The sequence below is a fragment of the Gymnodraco acuticeps genome, unplaced genomic scaffold (assembly GCF_902827175.1).
Source record: "Gymnodraco acuticeps unplaced genomic scaffold, fGymAcu1.1, whole genome shotgun sequence".
NCBI classification, from domain to species: Eukaryota; Metazoa; Chordata; class Actinopteri; order Perciformes; family Bathydraconidae; genus Gymnodraco; species Gymnodraco acuticeps.
In genome coordinates, this window is record NW_022990940.1 from 4,260,485 (window position 1) to 4,282,363 (window position 21,879).

General features: G+C 37.7%; 1 protein-coding gene across 1 annotated transcript in view; it reads right to left on the minus strand.

Moving 5' to 3' along the window:
* Positions 1–21,879, minus strand: part of pth1r (parathyroid hormone 1 receptor) — a 46,761-nt gene that overhangs the window by 15,753 nt on the left and 9,129 nt on the right. Inside the window, exon 2 of the mRNA XM_034234426.1 lies at positions 9,510–9,612. Coding sequence (XP_034090317.1) covers positions 9,510–9,612 — 103 coding nt within the window. The remainder of the gene's footprint in view (positions 1–9,509; positions 9,613–21,879) is intronic.

The following is a 21,879-nucleotide window of genomic DNA, read 5'->3' on the forward strand; positions in this document are numbered from 1 at the left end:
CATTCAATTAGTGTTTGTTGCCAATTATTTTATTACTCAACTTACTAATGGATTATTTTTTAATCTTTCAATTTAATTATCACGGCTCCCTGGAGGTCGAGGTGTAATTTGTTTTCATATCTCTACTGTCACTATTTAATAAATATATTCTATTTTAGCAGTATTAATAATAATCAAAAATCGAAAATGATCATATATCTTGTGGAATACCTCATCCCTCTCCTCGTTTTGGTCCTTAATGAACAGACATTACGAGTCAAAACATCTAAAAAAAGTTTAAAAAAATGCAATACATCCGGTTACATTTCACATAGTTTTGCTTTTAATTACAGGATTAGCTGATCAGATGAAACATTCAATTAAAGATTCACATTTGTGAAATTGTGCTGAGGAATATGTGAAAAGTTGTGCAGGAAGCTTCAAGATTGTTTACTCTGTGCTTTTCCTGAAGATCACCAAATCTCTTTCATCTATTTTCATGAAGAATGTACAACATGAGACTTTGTAATAATATATGTCTACTTATTTCAGACAAAGAGTTGCATGTTCAAAGGGAAGAAAAATGCAATTTCCGACCGTAGAGGCCCCTAATTGTTAGCTAAACCGTGGACCTCAGCACTTGATAGTGAGAGTAAAGTCCCTTTCCCCACAGATTCCTGGCAAAAGCCTCCCTTATGGCTTGGCATCCATATTGTATTATTGAAAACATCTGCCCAACTTTGACCACTAATAAGTAGTTAAGGATAAAACTAAAACTATCCTCTCTTTGCAGTAGATCCATTATTTTCTCATTCCTATAATCAAACTATACAAAGAAACATCTGAAGCCATGACGACATGCTTTTTATTTGCCTGTCACTTAGAGCGCAAAATTAAAGAGCTGACTGATTCCTCCAGATCTCTGGTGGTTGAAAAACAGAGTTTAGTTTTGAAAATCACGCAGACCACACATCCTGGGAGAAAAAGTAAAATTGCTTTTCATTTTTTGCCATAGGTTTCATTACCATAGGACCACCTACTAACAGGCTCAAATTAAACACAGAACACACGCACATATATCATTTCCCGTTCATTTCTTGACCACGATTTAAATATAAACCTGACTACGGAGGGACTTTGGTAATAGTGATGTCACTTGGGTTTTAATACGGTTTTCTTTCCCCCAGACTCATTGGTTTCTAACCTGCAGATGTCAAAACACATATTGCATTTTCCCATGATACATGCAACCTTTTATAATGATCGCTGATGTTATTCTACACGCAAACCACAAGCTTGAAGGCTGAGCTATTTTCACACTGCAAGGTCTGGGGCATTGCACCCACATCCCTCCACTGTCCTCTCCAAGCAAACCTCAGTGTTTCCCTCAATGAAAACCTTGTCTTTGCCACGCAATGGAGATTTTTGTGTGTTTAAAGCACAATTGAGAAACAAAAACAAATGGATAAAATGCTGAAATCGAACCAAAACTATGGTTTTACCAACATGATCATTTGTTTTCTCTGGACCTAGACTTGCACAATCAATTAATTACAGAGCAAAACCTTCATTTCAGACCAAGCGTTTCTACAACAGTCCTCACTACACATCTCCTATAATAGAACACCACATGTTTATAAAGTGCGAAAACATATGGGGGTGGTCAGGCTGGACACAGGCAAGACAAATACTGAAGTAAAACAAAAACGTCCTAAAAAATGCAATTTAGCTGCTATTCTCCGAGCTACCTCATCCCAAAGATGGTCACACCAAAATACAAGTGGAATTTTTTTTTGGAAAATCACAAGAGGGAATTCTGGCAAAGTCCTAATGACCACTTCAAGGAAAACACTTACATGGGTCACCAGAAAGCACAATAAATGCTTTCCTTGAACTGAATCTTAAATCTCGCAGCCTCTTAAATTATACATTACTCAGATTTAAAATGATTTCCACATTAGTTACAAACAAAAAAACACATGAGACTCTTAAGTTCAATTCAAGGTGAAATTATGTCAAAGCAAGCCATGTGTTGTTCAGTAAAAAAGAAAATCAATTCAAGCATGTTAACAAGCACATATTGCTTATCAAGGCATACAACAACCACATCAGGGACTCTTTTTTTTCTTTTTTTAAGGTAATATGTTTATTTTAATTGATTGAACAATGTGCAATTTCCCGAAAGAGGTCAGAAAACAGCCCCCACATACAGGAGGAGTCATATCCAGAGTGTTTGCCCGCAGCATCAGGTATGCAGATCAGCTACTGTGTGATGTGCTAATGTACCCTGAAACTTCCCCTCAAGCACTTCACAGATACCAGCAGGACCTTTCTGATTCAGTGTTAATCACATTATATACAGACAGGGCCGGCTCTAGACTTTTGGGGGTCCTAAGCGAGCTTTGGCTTGGGGGCCCCCCTCACTCTAGCGCAGGGGTGGCCAACCCGCGGCTCTCGAGCCGCATGCGGCTCTTTGCCTAGTTTCATGCGGCTCTTCAGTTCATATCGAATTGTATATGTGTGAGTTTGGGGGAGAGACATTGACTCCTGACTAGTGTTGCACGGTGTACCGATACTTGAAAGGTACCGCGATACCCTGCCGTTAAAAACGTTACGATTCCGCCGTTTCATTAGTATCGGTACTTTAAGAATGACGGGGAAAAGTACTCCGGTGAGAAAGCGCCGTTTTAATAAGAGCCGTGTGTGTTCAGCGCTCTGCTTCCACTCCCTGCACTGCAGCCTTGCCTGCAGTCCCTCCCTCTCAAGCACGCTCTAACTCCCTCCCCTCTCAAGCACGCTCTAAGTCCCTCCCCTCTCAAGCACGCTCTAAGTGCCTCCCCTCTCTCGTGCACGCGCTAGCTGCCAGAGCATGTGAGAAAACGAGAAGCATGGCTGCAAGTGGGAGTGCAGCTGCCGCTGCGCCTCGGCTTGTTGACAAAAAAGACGCCAGAAGCGAAATTTGGAAGTATTTGAGCTATATCTCTGACAGTGAGGGCAAGCCTACGGACACCACGAGGCCTGTCTGTGAGACATGTATTAATTTTATTTAATACGAATTCTTGTCATTTATTTTATTTATTGTTCTCATTGTTGAAAAGTTTGTGTTATGGTTATGGTTCTGGTGTGAAATAAAGCACAATAATTACATTTAAGACTGTTTCCCTTTTTTTAAGAAAAGTATCAAAAAAGAATCGGAATCGCAATTCTTGACTTGGTATCGAAACCAAAATGTTGGTACCGTGACAACACTAGCTACTCCTGACAGTTAAACCTGATATTTAGTAGGTCTGTTAAGTATTGAATGCTGATAATTCTGACGTAATTTGGCCGGTCAAAGTTGTTTGGGCTCGGATAAAATCGCTCCGTTACTTTCGTCCCGTGTTACTTTCGTCCCGGCTCTCCCTATGTGTGTATGTGTGGTGTCAGGTGTCAGTATGAGAGGATGACAGCGCGTCTAATTTTGATGTGACCCAAGAGCCAATCACAATAATACCTGCGATGCAGTGAACCAATCACCTTTGAGGGGGGGAAAACCTATCGTTGATTAAACACTATCCAGTGTTTCCCCTACCATTGTGTTGGAGGGGCGCTGCGCCCCGCCAACGGAGCCCCGCGCCCCCCCCTGAAATTCAAGGTGTTTCAAAAATATATATAATATATTTTTTTTAAATATATATATAGCACCAAATTGCAAATAATGTATAACTACTGTCACTTTTCACATTGAACATGTGCTCTTTTATTAAATAAACTAAACGCTTTCATTTTAAGTTGTGAGTTTAGTGTTTTTGACCCTAAGAAACACTGATGCAATAATCAATAACAATAATCCACAGCTCCTCTCTCTGCTCCAGAGGATTTAAAAAATATATATCCCAATGCCACAAAGATGCATCAGTGACGTGGTTGAAATCTTGTCTCCAGAAAACTGAAACAAGCGTTATCAGTGACTGTGTGTTTGATGTGGCTCTTTGCAGTAACATAGAAAAAATGTGGCTCTTAACCTCTGACTGGTTGGCCACCCCTGCTCTAGCGCATTCTCAATACACACAACACGGAACCAACTTTTGTCTTATGATGTTAGTATAAGCACTAGGGATGTAACGATATACCGAATATCGCGGTAAATAAACGTCCCAATACCGTCGTGAGACTGACAAAATCTACCGCGATTTAAAAAAAAAAATGAATTTAAAAAAAAATTGTTATTTATTTTTAAACACTTTTTTGTTTTAAACCTTTATTTAACCAGGTGGTCCCATTGAGATCATCGATCTCTTTTTCAAGAGAGACCTGTCCAACATGGCAGCAAGTAGGTTACAACATGAACATAAAACAACAGAACACAAAAGGACATCGTATTTACAGGGCTACATTTACACACATAGAGACATTGACAAGTACCAACAGTATATTTATATCTCGCCCTGTCAATAAGCCTCACCTTCTTGGCAAAAACTGTATTGTTTTTGAAGTGGTGGAGAGACAATGCACAGTTTGACCCACTGCTGTCACCCATGGCCAAAGCATATCTCTCCGTCCCACTGAGGTGGCGTTAGACTTTTTCGGATCGTAAAATATCCGTCATAATCCCTTATTACCCGTCGGGTCTGAACAGAGAGAGAGAGCACGCCCGTGAACTGTCAGGGGGGGGGGGGGGGGTGTGTTATGCTGTGTGTGCATGCACCTCGCGGGAGCGCGCACAGCGTAAAGCAAAACCTCCCAGACATGTATTGATCTGTACGGCAAAGTACGGTTTGGAAACTATATCATTTCTTTTTGGAGGGCATGCATAACATGGCATAACACCAGAGCCTCGCTGCGGGGAAACGTTGGCGCTGTTCCGAGTTTCTTCTAATCCGTCAAAATTACAGACTGCTTTCAGATTTTTCCGTCAACGCGACCACTGCTGTCCCAGCAACATCAGTACCAAGCGAGATATTTTTTTCCAGAGCAGGGGATATTGTAAATGCCCAAACATCCCAGCTTATAAATACCTGGAAATGTGGACATTCTCATATTCCTAAAAACCTGTCTGATGATGCTGAGTGAGTGACTAGTGAGTTTGAGTTGAGTTACTTGAAAAACTAAAGTGAAACTTGATTTATTTTATTGCAGGGTGTGATTATTAAATGTCCTTGTTTATTTGTGAGATGCAGTGGCACAAAGAAAATGCCTACTTTGTTTGGTAGTACTATAGGTACAAAAACACTGGTTTTCTTGTTCCAGTCTGTTACTGTCACTTTGTTTTTGACACTTTAAAATACTGCTATCCTACTAAAATGCTGTACAAATCAGATTTATTATGTAATAAAGAAAAATTTTCTGAGTAAAAAAAATGTTTATTGAAAAAATAAACTTCCCTTTATTATTCAATATCGCGATAAATACCGTACCGTGGACTTGTTATCGCGATATTATCGTACCGTGAGTTTTTGGTATCGTTACATCCCTAATAAGCGCACATATTTTAAACACCGTGGACCTCACCTCCTCATGGTCCCCCGGGAAGATTTTTTTTTAAATATTGAAGTTAAAAGCATCAATCTGGTGCACTTTGAGAGCAAAATTAAGAGATCTATGGATACATCTCTCAACACCCATATGAAACAGAACTGTAAACAGATTTTTCTTTATGGATATTTTACAAATCACTTAAACTGTATTCTTGTTTTGTCATATAGTATTTCATAACTGTTTTTCATGTATTCTCTCTGGCTGTCCATCTCATAATGTTCACATATAAACTAGCTGTCAATAGGAATATCATTCAGAAGAATTATAATTTCTTGCAAAAATCTGTCACAAAAAGAGGTTGCACATTTAAATTCAGGTGTTGTTATGGCAACGTCAGTGGCCAAACAGCCACATTTACTGCTGCAAATACGTTCAAACATGCTGTTGACACGTAAAGCAGTGACAACTATGCCACCATTTCAGCTTACTTTTTCTCAGAAATACTGTCACATAACATCCATATCTTTCAGTGCTAGGTTGATGCTTAGCTAAGCTAACTATGAAACACTTTAACTGACAGGACTCAGGATCAACTGTGTACTGTAAGGTAGCTTCTAGCTTCATGTCGAAAAGTAAGTCAACATTTCCCAGAGAGCTTTCTTTGAAATCACCAGGTAACACTAAAAAACATTACATTTAGATTGTATGACAAAGTGTTTATTTAATATATCTGGCTAGCTATAGCTACTTGCTAACGGTTTAGCTTACCCCCGCGATTCAAAGTAACGTCAACGTAGCTGTAATTTATGCTTTGCTTACATGTTCGCATAACTTGGAAGTTTACTGACATTTACATACCTTGTTTACCTGGCTCAAGTGGTGGCTCTGGGGTTGTTGTGTGAGCCACCACTTGAGAATTTTCGTCTTTTTTAAGACAAAAATGTCCTTATGTCCATCTTCAAAAACTCTGAGTCCGACTGACAGTTTATTTTAAACATTGTCACAGCTCATAGGATAGGTACCTGTACCAGGTACCAATTTCCATTCAACTCTCTGGTTGGTCTGGTGTCTTGCCTCTGTTGCATTCACTGAACACGGGAAATTACATTCCTGCCGTCCTCTCTGTCATGATGAGGTTCAGGTAAAGCACGGTTAATGCATTATATTATTGACTCAATAATATAATACATGACTTTGAGAGTAGGCAATCTCGGCATATTAACACAATTAATTAAACATACTTATCACGGCGACGGTGTACTGAGATTTTTTTTTTTGCTAGGGGGCCCCTTAGTGGCTACGGGGCCCTAAGCGGCCGCTTAATGGGTCGGGCCGGCTCTGTATACAGACACATTGCCACGAAAGGATGTCAAGTTTATATAGGGCTGATATTTGCCCTGATTTATCAACGATAATTTAATTTGTAAAAATACAAATAAGTTTTGTAGGTGTTGCTTTGGGACTGATACAACTTAATTGTTTTTTGTAATAATTAAAAACTGAGCACATACTCACTTTGAGAAGCTGTTCATAAAATGTAGCATTAAACCCTAAAAACGTGTTTTATAAATTGTTTTAAAAGTTTTGAAATTAATAAATGTATTAACTTATTGTTCAAGATACACTGCAAAAATAAAGGGCAACTACATCTCAATTAACAATTAAAGGACTATATTGTAATGTTAGCAAAAATACTCCCTTTCGTTTTAACAGTGAAGATTGGTCAGTGTAGTAAATATGAAACTTCCATTAGCAGTAAGTTAGCCGAGCTTAGCATGCATTCTTAACAACATTTAGCAAGGAAGATTCTGCTACTGGGTAAGAAATATCCAGAACATAAAACCCTGTTGTTTGCACAATTCTGATTAAAACAACTTGATATTGTAACCTTTAAAGCATGGTTAGCTGTTCCCAGTCTTTATGCAAATCTAAGCTAACCAGCTGCTAGCTTTAGCTTGACATTGACATGAAAGTGGTAGGCTATCAGTCTTTTCACAACTTATTCTCTACAATAAATCATATTATCGCATTATCATGTGCCAAACATATCTAAATCTCATCAAGACTATTATTGGGTTTGAACTCAATTCACAAATAATATGTGAATAAAAAGACAGCTGCAAATGTGCTTGGAGGTTGCTGGTGGAGTGTGACACGAGGCATGCTAGTCACTTCGACATGTCAGGATGGATTAGGCATGATCATGGTGGTCAGATGTGCAGCACCTCTTATCTGAGAGAGACCTAATGTATGACTGACTGCTGTGCCCTGCATTAGCATGTAGCCTACTGCCATCCTGTTAAATACGCTTTGAGAAAAAGCACAGTGTTGTTATATTATAAGCCTTTGACATCTTTCACAAGCTTCTGGTCGGTGCCTGTGTTATATGTCTTCAACAACTGAAAATTGACTTTTATCAAAACCATGAAAAGTTGGACTGTGACTAGTGGGAATGGTCAACAAAGGCTTTTGTGTTCTCAGCCTTGAAGAAAACATTTTTAATGATGTGTTTCATTCACAAGGGGGTAGCGTTTTGAGGGTCAGATTATTCAATGTGACCACAATGCACTGGGGTTAAAGAGAATATAATATGATTGGTTTGGCTGTGGAACCCAAAATCCCTCTCCGAACAATCAGCAGGGAAATGACAGTAACCACAATGGGATAAAGTAGATGTTGGGGTATGCTGGAAAATACTGCCCTTAAGAAACCCATAAATACACAAATACACTCAAGCAGGATCTGCTTCGCCTTTCAATCTCACCCTCAGGAAAGCCACAGGGAGGACAAAGGAAAGAGGAAAGTTAAAAATCAACTGACATTACACATTGAACTGCCTGACCACTGCTCTGAATTTTTTTATTTTGTTTAAAGGCGAAAACAGTCTCCTCCTTCTATCTTTTTTTTTATTAAGCATGAAGGTCGTTCTGGAAGAGTGCACATCATGAATCACATTCAGAACAAATCACAAATCACTTTCAATCAAGACAACATGGCAGTCTTCACACTCACACTCTCACACTTTGATTTATGTTTCTGTGGCTGGCTTCACTGTTGATTCTCACAGTTCCTACTACACTTTATATTTTGTGTCGATTTATTTCTACCTCCATCAATCCAGAATTGTTCCAGGTCCTCCTTCTACATCTTATCGGCACCCTTTTCATTGAGTGTTAAATGTCATGCACTTTAACCCCACGGGGGATTAATGGCACTCCCCATTAAAACTCTTGTCCCAACTGGAATTCATTGTGCCTCAATAACTGAGCCTATTCTGACAAATGAAACCATTTTGCGCAGTTAAATGACACAGAAATTATTTGTAGGGAGTGGAAAATCAAACAATTGGAGAACCAATCAAGGCTAATGAAGTGGGACCCTGCCATCATCAAAATCTCTCGTATCCTACATGATTAGCTTTCTATAGTGTTGCTAAGCAATACATTCTGGTCAATATACTCAAACCATGATGGGCAGGTCTGTGGATTTTTATCTGTTATCAATACAAAAATCAAACAGCAATACTGTAACCCCCCTTTCTTAAATCTAGTATTGCATGACAAAATCACTATGTGGTTAAAGGAGGAAAAACGATAGACACAATTGAGTGATTGGGTGATTAAAGATACCCTCGCAGCAAAAAGTGCTCTGCGGCAAAAAGAAAACCTGCAATAGGATTAAGAATTGTGATATTGCCGTTTAGCTTTCTTATCTTGAACCATGCTGTGTGGCTGCAGTCAGTCCACTGTTTTGATGCAGACGGTAATATCCAAACAATAATGTCATATTGTCTGTCATGACACTTGTTACAGACGTTCATGGGCCCTTGCTGATGAATACTTCTGACTGTTGTGGTCGTTTTACTTCTATTATATATATTTTTCAGTTTAATTCACCACACTAAGCTTTATTGTCCACGGAGGTCAATTCTAGTGCAGCAGACACATGGGTGAAACATATTGCACAATGTTAACATGCTAAACTTCAATGTTGAACATTGTGACCCTGCATAATAACCATGTTATCATTGTCATTGTTACCACTTTACATAAGCATATTGTTTCTCTACTCACCAGGAACCTTCTGCGTTGACTTGTTGTTCTCCTCACACTTCTGTTTGGCTCTGAACAAAAGGCCTATCTGCTCGTCTCTCGTCAGCACATCATCTGCGTAAGCCTGGAAAATTAGAAAATGACATTGAGTTAATAAACGGAACATTTGAGTTTAAATGGCAGTGAGGTGCAAGACTCATGTAGTAAACCCTACATGGAACAACATCATTAAGCAATATTGACATTTTTTACACATCCAAAGAGGCTTTGACATTAAGACTCAACAACTGGGATGCCTGATGGATCTGAAACAATCGATCTTTTCTCTTATAGAATATAGACAAGTAGGACAATGTGATTGATTCAACAGGGAAACTTTGTTACCAAATTGAAAGTGCTCATTATGATCAATGAGCAGATCTTTTAATCATGACTGACACTGATTCAACAACGAATACATGCATTATCTAAAAAGCCATTTGGTATTGAATTTAGTTGATTTTGATACATTGAACTTAATAATTTACGGCATTTCTTCGATCTCCCTTTCTAGAGATCATCATTGTAATTTTCCTAAAAACTGTTAATGCAAGGGCTCTCATCACTTGGCCATTGGCTCAAATTGTGCGACCTCATTTGGCAATAGATATTCACTTAACAGACAACATATTTGAGATTGTTACTTTTTATTAGACTTCTCTTAACCTTACTGACTGTAACTCAATGCTAGATTGACAACTTTTGATATCTCCAGACATGATTTTCTCTTCACAGCTGCTTCAAAACCCTCCAGCCATGGGTTTCCTCATCTTTGGTCACAGTGCTGCAGGCAACACGCTCTGAATCTGGTTTCATTCTGTGAAATATTCTTGAAAATGTACACTGCTGACATTTTCTTATTTTGGAATATGAGGGAAAGCAACAGGGTAGCCTGGATGAAAGACAGCCTGGTCTATCTAGAAGGTCAGATTAAATTGTACTTAACATAACAATCCACCCATCAGTGTTAAAGCACTATATTTATTCCTGACATGAAGCAAAAAAGGACGTTTTTTTCTCCCTTATATAAACAGTTTCCATTTCACTTGTTGTTTATAGTCCCAGTTTGTATTCCTGTGGTTGTAACAACTGTGTGGTCATTAATCGAACTCGACAAATGTATAACACGAACAAACACACTATTATTTTCCTAAAATGTTCTCACCCTATACGTCTCAGCTTTTGAACATTGTGTTAGAGAGTGTCGTGGAACCTCAGGTGTGGTTTTTCCAGTCATGAAAATATTTTCCTTACTAATAGGTCACATCGCCTGGCTCTCTGTTTCTCTGAGGATCACTCTTGGGCATGACAAATGTGATTGTATTGAAAAAGAACACATTCATTCTTTTAGTGTGACAAGAAAAGAGGAAATAAAAACATAGAAATTCAAGCCTAGTTCTGAAACTAAAGCATGGATCAGCGCACAAATCACGATCGTCTGTTATAAGGGGGTTTTCATGGTGCTTTGAGCCAATGAAAGCCAGCGAAATGAAATATAAAAACACAAACGAACGTGTATGCCATACAATGTGCCTGGAGGTATGGCTAAAAAAAACTCCTAGTCTTATTTTTTTGGTTCAGTGATGCAGAGCAAACAGTACAAATGAAAGACAGACGTTTGCTCACAGCAAACCTGGCTGCTGCTATGTAGAAATCTAATTCTGCTCATAGGTTTTACAATGAGAAAGGAAAATATGTTGACAAGCGGCAATTTAGTCCCAACATCCGAAGAAAATAAAAAAGAGACAGACAGAGTGAAGTGGTTACGTCCATACACAAATACAAATAACTACACTTAATATGTTCTTAGAATATAATTATCATTTCAGGCTTTCTGTAACTACAATTTGGTGCGGATTATTTGTCCATTTCTCCCTTGTTAATTTGAATCTGTCCAACATGATTATTTTGTTAAATATGCGCATATGAGATGTTTCTATCTGTGTTTGGTCAATTTAATAGCACATCATTGTCAGTACAGTCATTAACTCCTTCTCTCAATACAAAATGTGCTTTTATCTAAATTCTCTAAAATATAAAAAATATAAATACCCTTGTTGGAGCTGTTTTATAATTTATTATGTTTTTGGGATTATTACTACATTGATTTGAAGCCGGTAAAGTTGGAAAAGTACATCACATTTGCATTTAAAGTACAGAACTTGATTTAATACCAGTATATATTTTAGTTAATGCATGATTATTGTTGCACCATTGAAATGCTCGTACAGTTATTGTAGTTATGTACTACTACACCAAGCAGGATGTATAGTTCTACAGTTGGCTGCAACCAATGAACTGAACACCATCTCTTTTGCAGCAAAGTTTACTTTCTTCCAGACTTTCTAAGTTCTCTCTAGAGCCTGTTTAAAGTCCAGAGTAAGCTGCAGAGGAACTTCTAAATCTGCGTGCTGAGAGAAAAAGTAATTTGGGAACAAAGACGTGTATACATTGTCTCTTTTGTAAGCTTAAAATGATACTGTAAATACCAAGCTGTCGTGGATTTGCTGCACACAAAACCATAATACCTCAATCCATCAACATTGTCAGTACTCTCAGTCCTGAAATAAGGATGTCCAGTCTGAACGCTGAATAAGGTTACAGAATGAAGACGTTTATGGCTTTGCACAGTAAACAACCACAGATGGAACAACATTTGACCGCAGGCGAACAAGGATAGATACTACCTGTTTACTGTATACTAAGCCAATATAGAATATTCCACTGAACGCTGCTGAGGCGGTCACACTATTTTCATCTGAATAACCGGCTGGTGTTACTTAAGGTGAAAAGCTGAACCAACAGGAAACCAGAAACAGTAAATCTGGATGGTAACTGCTCTGAAAGGACAAGTGTCATTATCGTCAAAGCATATAAAGAACAGTATGAGTAGTTTGGCAGTTTTGTAATTGTGCATTTTCACAGCTTGAATTTAAAATACCAAGCTCTTATTATGTTATAGATCAGTAATTGATATTATATGTTGCATTTTTTCACTTCAGTCAAACACTTCAAAGTGAAGTGATATGTTTATTACACTTCACATACAATTTCCTTTTTGTACACAAGTCTTTTGCTTTCACAAACCTGTCTAGTAAAGCTGCCGTTCCAACACATTACCAACACATTTCTTAACCTTTCCAGGTCAGTTTGAACCCCTGTAAAACATGAAACTAAAATGAGGCGGGGACTTTTGCGGTTTATTTTTTCTAACCCTTAAAAAAGAGGGACATGTATGTCTTTATCTGCAGACGCCATCTCACACAGACATAGTAGAGTATCATTTACCATTTTAAGAAGAGAATCCTGTAATAAGTGTGCCCCCTGATTATTTCTGAAAACTAGTCCTCCTCTCTTGGCGAGACTCCAAACCTCCAAAGTAAACATTTACAGGGAGAAACATTGACATTCTTATTTACTGCATTTCACTCAAAACAGTAATCTTTTTGTCAAATACTTTTTGCATGTGTGCCAAAATGAAAATTTGAAAAATACACGCCATGTGTGTTTTCATCACCGGTCGCTAGAATACAAACGCCACTTGAATAAACCGCACGTTTCTATTTGTCTTTGCAAACTGCAGCTTGATGACTTAGACTGCAACGCGCTGCAAGGATATAAGACCAATATTGAGAGAACTGTTTTTAGGCTTGTGTGCAAGACAGTGTTGAACCACTATGGCTAAATACTGACACTACAGTATATAGCATGTGATTGAAGGAACATTTACAGTTCTAATTCCAGCATTTGGTTTCTATATTATTTTAGTAACTTACAGTTTTATTTACTTACAAAAGTTCAGCTTGACTGGTCCCATATTCAGTGTTCATTTGTAGATTTGTGATTATTTATAAGTAAAAAATACATTTATTTTAATGTAAAAATGGAGTCACGTGGATAGACGGCATGCATACATGGAGTGGAGACACTGGGTTTCCGGTACATTACCAACAGTCTTGATTGTGGACAGCCTTGCGCTTTTTCTTTTTTCAAGAAAGTTGTGGTTGACCAAAGTCATTTCCTGAAATGCCCTACAGTGAATAAGAGAGCGAAATGCTGGAACTCGTAAGGTAGACTTTCAATAGAGAGCACAAAGCTAAAAAGTTGAGAGTTTAAATGATCGGTAAAAGCTCCACTGAGTTTAAAGGCGTGTAATTATCTATCAGCCAAGTCAAACACACCCTAAAGATGATATTAGTAGTATCGCAGACCTACTCTTAATACAAAAAAAATACACTACTGAACAAAACTCTAAGTCTAAAATCAAAAACTCATATCAAACCAGATTTGTTTTAAATCATGACAGCAAAGTATTGTGTGATCAAAAGTCTGAAGCTTGAAATGGTTGAGACCTTTGCACTGACCGCTGTAAATTTAGAAGATTAAAAAGAAAATGTCTCATTATCGTGGTGGTGTGGATCGTTAAAATCACTCACAGCATATTTCCACGTCTGAACACAGAAACAATGCAGCATCTTGATAATGAAATGCCTGCTTGCTGGCGAATATACTTGCAATAGCTGAATAATTTAAACGATAAAGATAAATGAATGAATCTAAGCACTCTTTTAACTACAACATGACATGAATATTAAAAAATATATAATAATAATAATAATAATAATATATTAATTTTATATAGCGCTTTTCTGGACCCAAAGACGCTTTACATTTATTTGTAAATGTAATGCAACTAACTGAATGATTACTAAAAATGGTGGATTACATTTTTTTTTGTATTTGTGATTATCATGACTGCATTGAAGGCTCCATGAAGCATACATTATAGGAGGTAGTTAGCTATAATGTATTATAAAAACATGCACGTCATATGTCACAATCAAGGGAATATCCTTGAGACTCTCAATTAAAGACATCGAGATTAGTAAATTATGACAAATATATAACCATAAACTGAATGATTGCTTTCTAAACTCCCAAGCCACTGTGGCCTAATGGTGCCACAGTGGGAACAGTTCTAGGACAAGGAAAATATTACATTTGTCTCTTTGTATTGGAACCATGGGAATAGGAGCCAGTTGAGGTGGTTCGGGCACCTAGTTAGGATGCCACCTGGGCGCCTCCCTAGGGAGGTGTTCCAGGCACGTCCAGCTGGGAAGAGACCAAGGGGTAGACCTAGGACCAGGTGGAGGGATTATATCTCTTCGCTGGCCTGGGAGCGCCTTGGGATCCCCCAGTCAGAGCTGGTTGATGTCGCCAGGGAAAAGAAAGTTTGGGGCTCTCTGCTGGAACTGCTACCCCCGCGACCCGACCACGGATAAGCGGAAGAAGATGGATGGATGGATGGAATAGGAGATAAATTCACTAGTAAACTGAAAGGGCAAATTGATGGTGGCACTACTAGAGGACCACGACAAGTCCAAAAGCTGTCTCTCTCAGTCAGCCACTGGCAGAGAGCCAAGACAACAGTCTGGGTTTAGACAGCTTCTTCATCTTCATCTCCAGCGTTACAAAATAGATGTTTTGGAACCAACAGCAGAAATTGCCTTGAGGTGTGATACAACAGAAAAATCACCGAACACTAATAAAGATGAATTGATGTTCAATTTGTCTCAATACCAACAATGGAGCTTAATCTTTAAGTCTATCGACTGACTATGCCCTAAATCAATCATACATAACACATCACCACTGCAGAAGAACAGTCTGTGCATTTTTCAAATGTAATGTCATAAAGTCACATAAGTACTGTCTGCAACTGAATGGATAATGGCAGATTTCTTTGCAAATGTGATCTTATTTTTACATCATTCTTAGATGTTCTCCCTATTGATGGATGTGTTTACCGACATATGTTATGTGAGATTTGCCGTCTCTGGGAGTGTGTATGAATTTCCTTTTTTCAGGGTCAATTTCAACATATTTAAAAAACACCAAAGTGGCATTAACTTTCAAACTTTCAAACTGTGTTTTGATTGTCAACAAAAAACCTCTGATAGCAACTTATTTTTATCTGGAAACACAAACGTATACATTTTCCTTACCGACTCCAAACCCCCCCAATAATGTCTCCCTCTGTGAGCTGGTTCCTCAGTGAGGATGAGATTGTTAGGTAAATGTGCATATAAAGTGAGACTTTCCTTTCCAGATCACACTTCATCACATAGATGATAAATAATATACAGATAATATTTACTCTGGTCACTGTAAAGCGCCTCTATTATGGATATACAGTCCAATGTTTGTTTAATGTACTTGTTTTGGTCATTTGCCATTCTTTGCACCATTGGCTAACATTCACTTCCTTGTTGTTGGCATGTATTCAAAATTTGATCTCCAGGGCTTTTGGACTTTCCTGTATGTTTTTCTCCACAAAATAGGGGGGTCTACGAAAATTATATCTCTGCTGAATCTTGTTTTTAATGGCCAGCGCACTATCTGGAAAAAACATGAATATGTTACTTTTGACATATTGCACCGCATGAATGTTTTAGCGGATGAGGTTCCTGGATATTATAAACTCTATGAGTCAGTGCCACTCCTCTTCAACTGTGCAATTTGCATTTGATGATAAAAACCACAAACCACAAGACTGGTTGTCCTTTGGAAATGCTTGCAGACCACATTCTGACTTGAAGCAGCATTTAGTTCCTAATTATACCCTGTTCTGGTCATAAGCCTGAAGAACAGCACTTTTGTCCTTGATGGAAACATTGTGTGTGCTCTAAAAGGCAGCATACAGCCGAGATAGCTCTGATTGGGTGGTTCTCCCACATACAAAAAAGAAATGTTTTGCATTACATAAGGGATTAAGTACACATGAGCAATAAAGCAATGCAAATAAAGCATTTTAATTTTCATTAAAAGCTTAAAGACTACTGCTTATGCAACAATCAAATGCACCGGACAACTCATAATATCTTAATGGATTTTTCAAATTGTCAACTAATAATACTTGTGGCAGACTGCAAGGAGGACAAAGAGTTACAATAAATGTAAATGCAGTCATCTTTTGTATATAGATTATAAGGATCATAGGTTAAAAATACATTTCTAAATGGAATTATAATCCTTAGAGCTTTTATTTCTCATAACAGACGGTGTTCTCTACACACGCTGTAGTATTAATGGCAAATTATACCATATCATAATCAGTCACTGCTTGGCAACCTCAGGAATAATCCTCTAAATCACAGCCACTAAAGATAAAACATGAGAGGATGTCATGTTGGCATGAAAACAGCATCATTTATTCATGGTAAACATTGACTCAAACAACACATTGAATATTAATTATTTACAAAATATTTGGAAATTGCCTTTACCTACTGTTCTTGTGAAAATGAAAATAGGTGAGTTCACAAAAAGTAGGTCTATGTGATATTCATAAGGATTGACAGCAGGTACTTTCTAATGGACTCATCTATTTTTAAATGACACTTTCACCAAAATACACTCTGATAAAAGAAAACACTGCATGAGCCATAAAACGACTGCAAGTCTCTCAGTGGTCTTTTTCTTTTTTACACGAAAGGTTTCATAAATGAATGATGACAGTGAGGCCAGGTGGACTTAATGGTTCAGGTGCGGTGTATCCAATGCGTCTGAACTGAAAGAAATTCAGTTCATTCCCATTAGCGTCTTTGTGGCAGCCACAAATCTTTCTTTGTCCTCAATTAACAGCAATTCATTTGCATAACCTTGTTCCAGTTTTGGAGCCCACAATCTCACTGTCATCATTATAATGAATTGCTCAAAGCCAATTTTTCAATTCATATACCATTTTGTTTAACAAGACAAAGCCAAAGTATCATTACAGAGAAGCACTTTAACAAGTCCAAATGGATGTGAGTATCGGCCACCATCAGTATTCTCGGCACGTAGATCAAACTGCTGCTCGCTCTCGCTGCTCATGAAAACCCAATAGAGACTACAACATAATCAATGATGATATTTTCAATTCACAATATAATCTAGTCCAGGGGGTCATGGATGCCGTCTGTTTGCATCATCATACACTCCAAGTGATGCTCTATTTACTAAAAGTGGTGCTGGAGTTTTGACCTCCTTTTCCCTTCTCCATGCAGCTTTGAAGAAGTTATGCCAGAAACCCCGACTCTGCCTCCACTGTTTGTCTGTTTATCAGCAGAAAAATATCTATCCATTTCAAAACATCTATTGGCCTGATTTACATAAAGCCTGTTGAAAGATATAGCATGGGCCAACAAAGACCTTTCGTTATGCCTTATCTTTTATGTTTTAGTTTAGTGATTCGAAGATGGGCGTGTGTGTTGTGACATAGATTCATCAGTAATGAAAATAATTGTAAGTTGCAGCCCTATAACTACCACAGCCGGTCATTCTGGATGATCTTGTGCTTTTAAGTCACAGCTCAGCGAGTGATTTTGACGACATAATGATCAAACTAAAGTCAATGAACCAGAAAGCTATGTGGAACTGCCTGTCCAAGAGTCAGCACAAATACACGGAAAACTGGTGCGCAGTGGGGGCCTGTGGGCAAAAATATTTGACCAGTTTGACTGGTAGGAGTGAACACAATGAAGCACACTTTGAAGCCAGAAGCAAATGCTTGTCCTTGTGACCTTAGGAACCTGATGAAAATAATTTCCATAGCAAGTATGTTGTGGGCCATTACTAGCAAGAGCTGAGCACAACAGAGCAATCAGTGCTGCAGACATTTAACATTTGAGTGAAGAAGGAGCTGAGTACAAAAAAGGTGACACATGTAGAGTCAATCAGCCCCTTATCACTGTCGACCAACGGGGCACTATGCAGCCTGCTGCTCGCTAACAACTAGGGCAAGGACAATGTTTTCCCCTAATTGTTACAGCCTCCCCAATAAAGCCTCTAAATTGTAGACAAATTAGGCACCGTTTAAGCACCCCAAGGTGTCCCTCATTTTGCACTAATATTCAACCCTTTTGATTTGCTTATTGAAGTGGCTGCTGAGAGTGAACCTTTGCACTTGGTCACCTTGATTGAGGTGCTTTGTAGAGGACTACTTAAACTCATCAAGCAAGGTCAGTCATCTCTCTAATTATTTATTTAACAGAAAAGAAAATGAATAACACTCCAGTTTAATAACTGACAACCTTATTATTATTATTATTAGTTTATGTATGTATTCCTTTTTTAGAACAAAACCATAATGTTGATCAATTCAGTTTAACATATTAATTGTTATCATAGGGTTCATTTTTGTGCTGAACAATAGAAAACCATTATATAACATGACTGTAACAACTATACTATGACCTTCAAAGTGATATTTACTATTTGCGTTGTAGCCTCTTTCCTTAAAGCATTGCTGAGGGCTTAATTTAAATAACACGCAACATAATTTCCAGTGTGACTTCAAGGGAAAAGCCTTCACAAGACATACAGTAAGTCCATTTGAAACACAAGATATTAAGGAAGATTATATACAAATCACATTGTAGACATTGTAATGTGTTTTCCATAGGGTGTTTTTTATCATTGTATTTGTCAAAGGCTGCTCACAAGCCAGCTTGCTCTATAAAAAGATGTTCTTGCACAAATCTGATTACATAAAGCCACTAAATGATGTGCTGAGCCATTAATGGATTAACTCCAAAGATACATATATATCACTGCGTTTAAGGATTTAATACATATCAGAGACACAAATGTTGATGCATCCATTTGAGGATGCTCAGACTGTCTAGTGCACTGAGGGAAATGTAAGCACACATGGACAACACTGTTCACGGTGTGCTCCAACTGAGAGGTCTGCAAGCGGCCTGTCAGCGTGAGCTTTCCACTTTCCACTTACTACAGGGTCACTGGTGCTGAGGTCTTTGAACCATGCTTTTATTTGACTGAAAATGGCTGGAACTGGGTAAAAGGCAGAGTCTGTAGCGAAAGGCAAACAGTTTGCATGGATGAGAAAAGCGCAAGTCGATATCACACGTTCAGCTTACTGTTAACACAGCCGTTACTCAGTCAAAGATAATTAGCTCTGCACATCATACACAAAAAATGAGCACTAACACAAAATCATCTTTATGGACTACATTTTTAAAATATGTTTTTTTCCCAGTGTATGAAGGTGTTGCTTTCACTCTAACCAAGTATATTTAAATCTTAGTAATATACTCTTAATTCATAGGTTAACACTGTGGTGAACTGAAGTGGACCAGATTATTAGCACATAGAAAGAGCGTAAAGCACCCGATTTCTGAGCATTTTCTCATTTGCATAATTGTTAGCAAGCAATCATTTTCAAATGTTCCCAGGGGAACCAAAAAAGTGCCTCTGCACACAAACTGAAACCAGACGACTGTACCTTGCAGACAGAAATTTGCTTCCTTGGCCCATTATCAAAATTCTCCAAGACATAATTTCAGCAGAATCAAAAATATCCTCTTTTCCATTTGCTACATCTTCTTCCTTGTCAAAACCTGGTGCCTTCATTACCCACAATGCAAGTTCAGTGGTGATGGATTCAGTTGTGTTATGCTAGTAGCAGCTAATGTAGCTTTGAGATGATAACCTGCAGCCAATATGAGGAGTGAGCTACCGAGTTCTGTTAATGTTAGGCTAATTCTTTCTAGCTCCACACCACCACATTTGTTTTTAAATTGTGTTTAAAATAGTTGGCTGCCCCAACCATACAGTATTTGACTCAAGTGTCATCAATTCAGCCAATTAACCTGAGTTTGTGCAGCCCCTCTTGAACCACAAAATGCTTTTAGATTTGTTTTCTCGCATATGTAGTAGTGCTCTCCAAGACCTGTAAAATAAGCACTTTTGGTTACCTTTAAGTAGTCATTTTGGACATGGGATAATTAACACAAAACTTGGAAATCTTTTAAACTGATGTAGCAGCCTCCTTTATTACAGTACAGGCTGAATCTATAATTAATCGGCTTTTACAATTATTTACTGTAGCCTTTATGATACATATTATCCCTGAAAAATATCGTTAATAACTAATAAATATGAACTTATTCAACAGAGAACTATTGTTCTTTCAATAACTGCATTGCCACATCACATCAACAATACACCTTATTGCAGAGTTGAATCCAGAAATAAGCATGAGAGTGACATGGTGTTATGCACAAATTCACTAATATGCTTTTATTGCGCACATTTTGAAGCACTGCTTATGATTGTTAAAAAAAGCAAACATTAAACCACAACAACATGAACATAGACATAGTACATTTAATCAACCAACGTTGCATGGTTTAATAGTTAATTAACCTTTTCACTAATCCACTCATTCAGTAATTGCTTACTAGCCACTGGATATATAGGGCTATAGGGAAAGACACAGGGGCATTTTGGACAATGAGCAATATCTTCTAATGATGCAGGAAGAACTTGTGAGTTCCATAAGTTTAACTTGTAGTAACTAGTTTGCATAGTGCTAGGAGTTAATTATCTATCTGACCTTTGACACATTAATGTTAATTAACATTATACTCACTAATGTCAGTCACAAATATAAATGTAATTCCTGTAGATCAGGGGTGTCCAAACTACGGCCCGGGGGCAATTTTGAAACGGCCCTCAGCTAATTCAAAAAGTATAATGAAATATGGCCCACAAATGAAACTTGTGCTTCTCTTATATTCTACTTCTCCAATATATATGCAAACATATATTACACAGTAGTATTCATGAATTAATAAGCCAAATGTCTCAAATACATTCAGTCAATTAAAGTAGAACTATTTCTAACAAATCTAAGTTGATAAGAAAAAAGCCTAATGACTTATTTACATAACAAGCTTGAAATATACCCTTCCTGTGTTATTATAAGCAATCTGAGGCTCCTTTTTCTAAAGGATGAGCTGCCAACAAAATATAAGAAACCCTATGGAGATCTGTGATGTAGGCTGTTTTTTTTCATAAAGCATATTCAAGTAACAAGCATAATTTACCTACATTTGATTGATTTTGCTGACTTACAACTTAAAGGGGACCTATCATGCAAAATGCACTTTTTTATGTCTTTTATACATAAATATTAGGGCTGTCAGTCGATTAAAATATTTAATCGCGATTAATCGCATGATTGTCCATAGTTAATCGCGATTAATCGCAAATTAATCGCACATTTTGTATCTGTTCTAAATGTACCTTAGAGGGATATTTTTCAAGTTTTTAATACTCTTATCAACATATGAGTGGACAAATATGCTTTATATGTGTGTTTATTATCATTTCAACAATGACAAATATTCTCATGAATATTAAACACAACAACCTCTGAATATTACAAATATTCGCCTCAATTCAACCTGGAACCTCTCATACAATAATACAATACAGTGTGTGTGTGTGTGTGTGTGTGTGTGTGTGTGTGTGTGTGTGTGTGTGTGTGTGTGTGTGTGTGTGT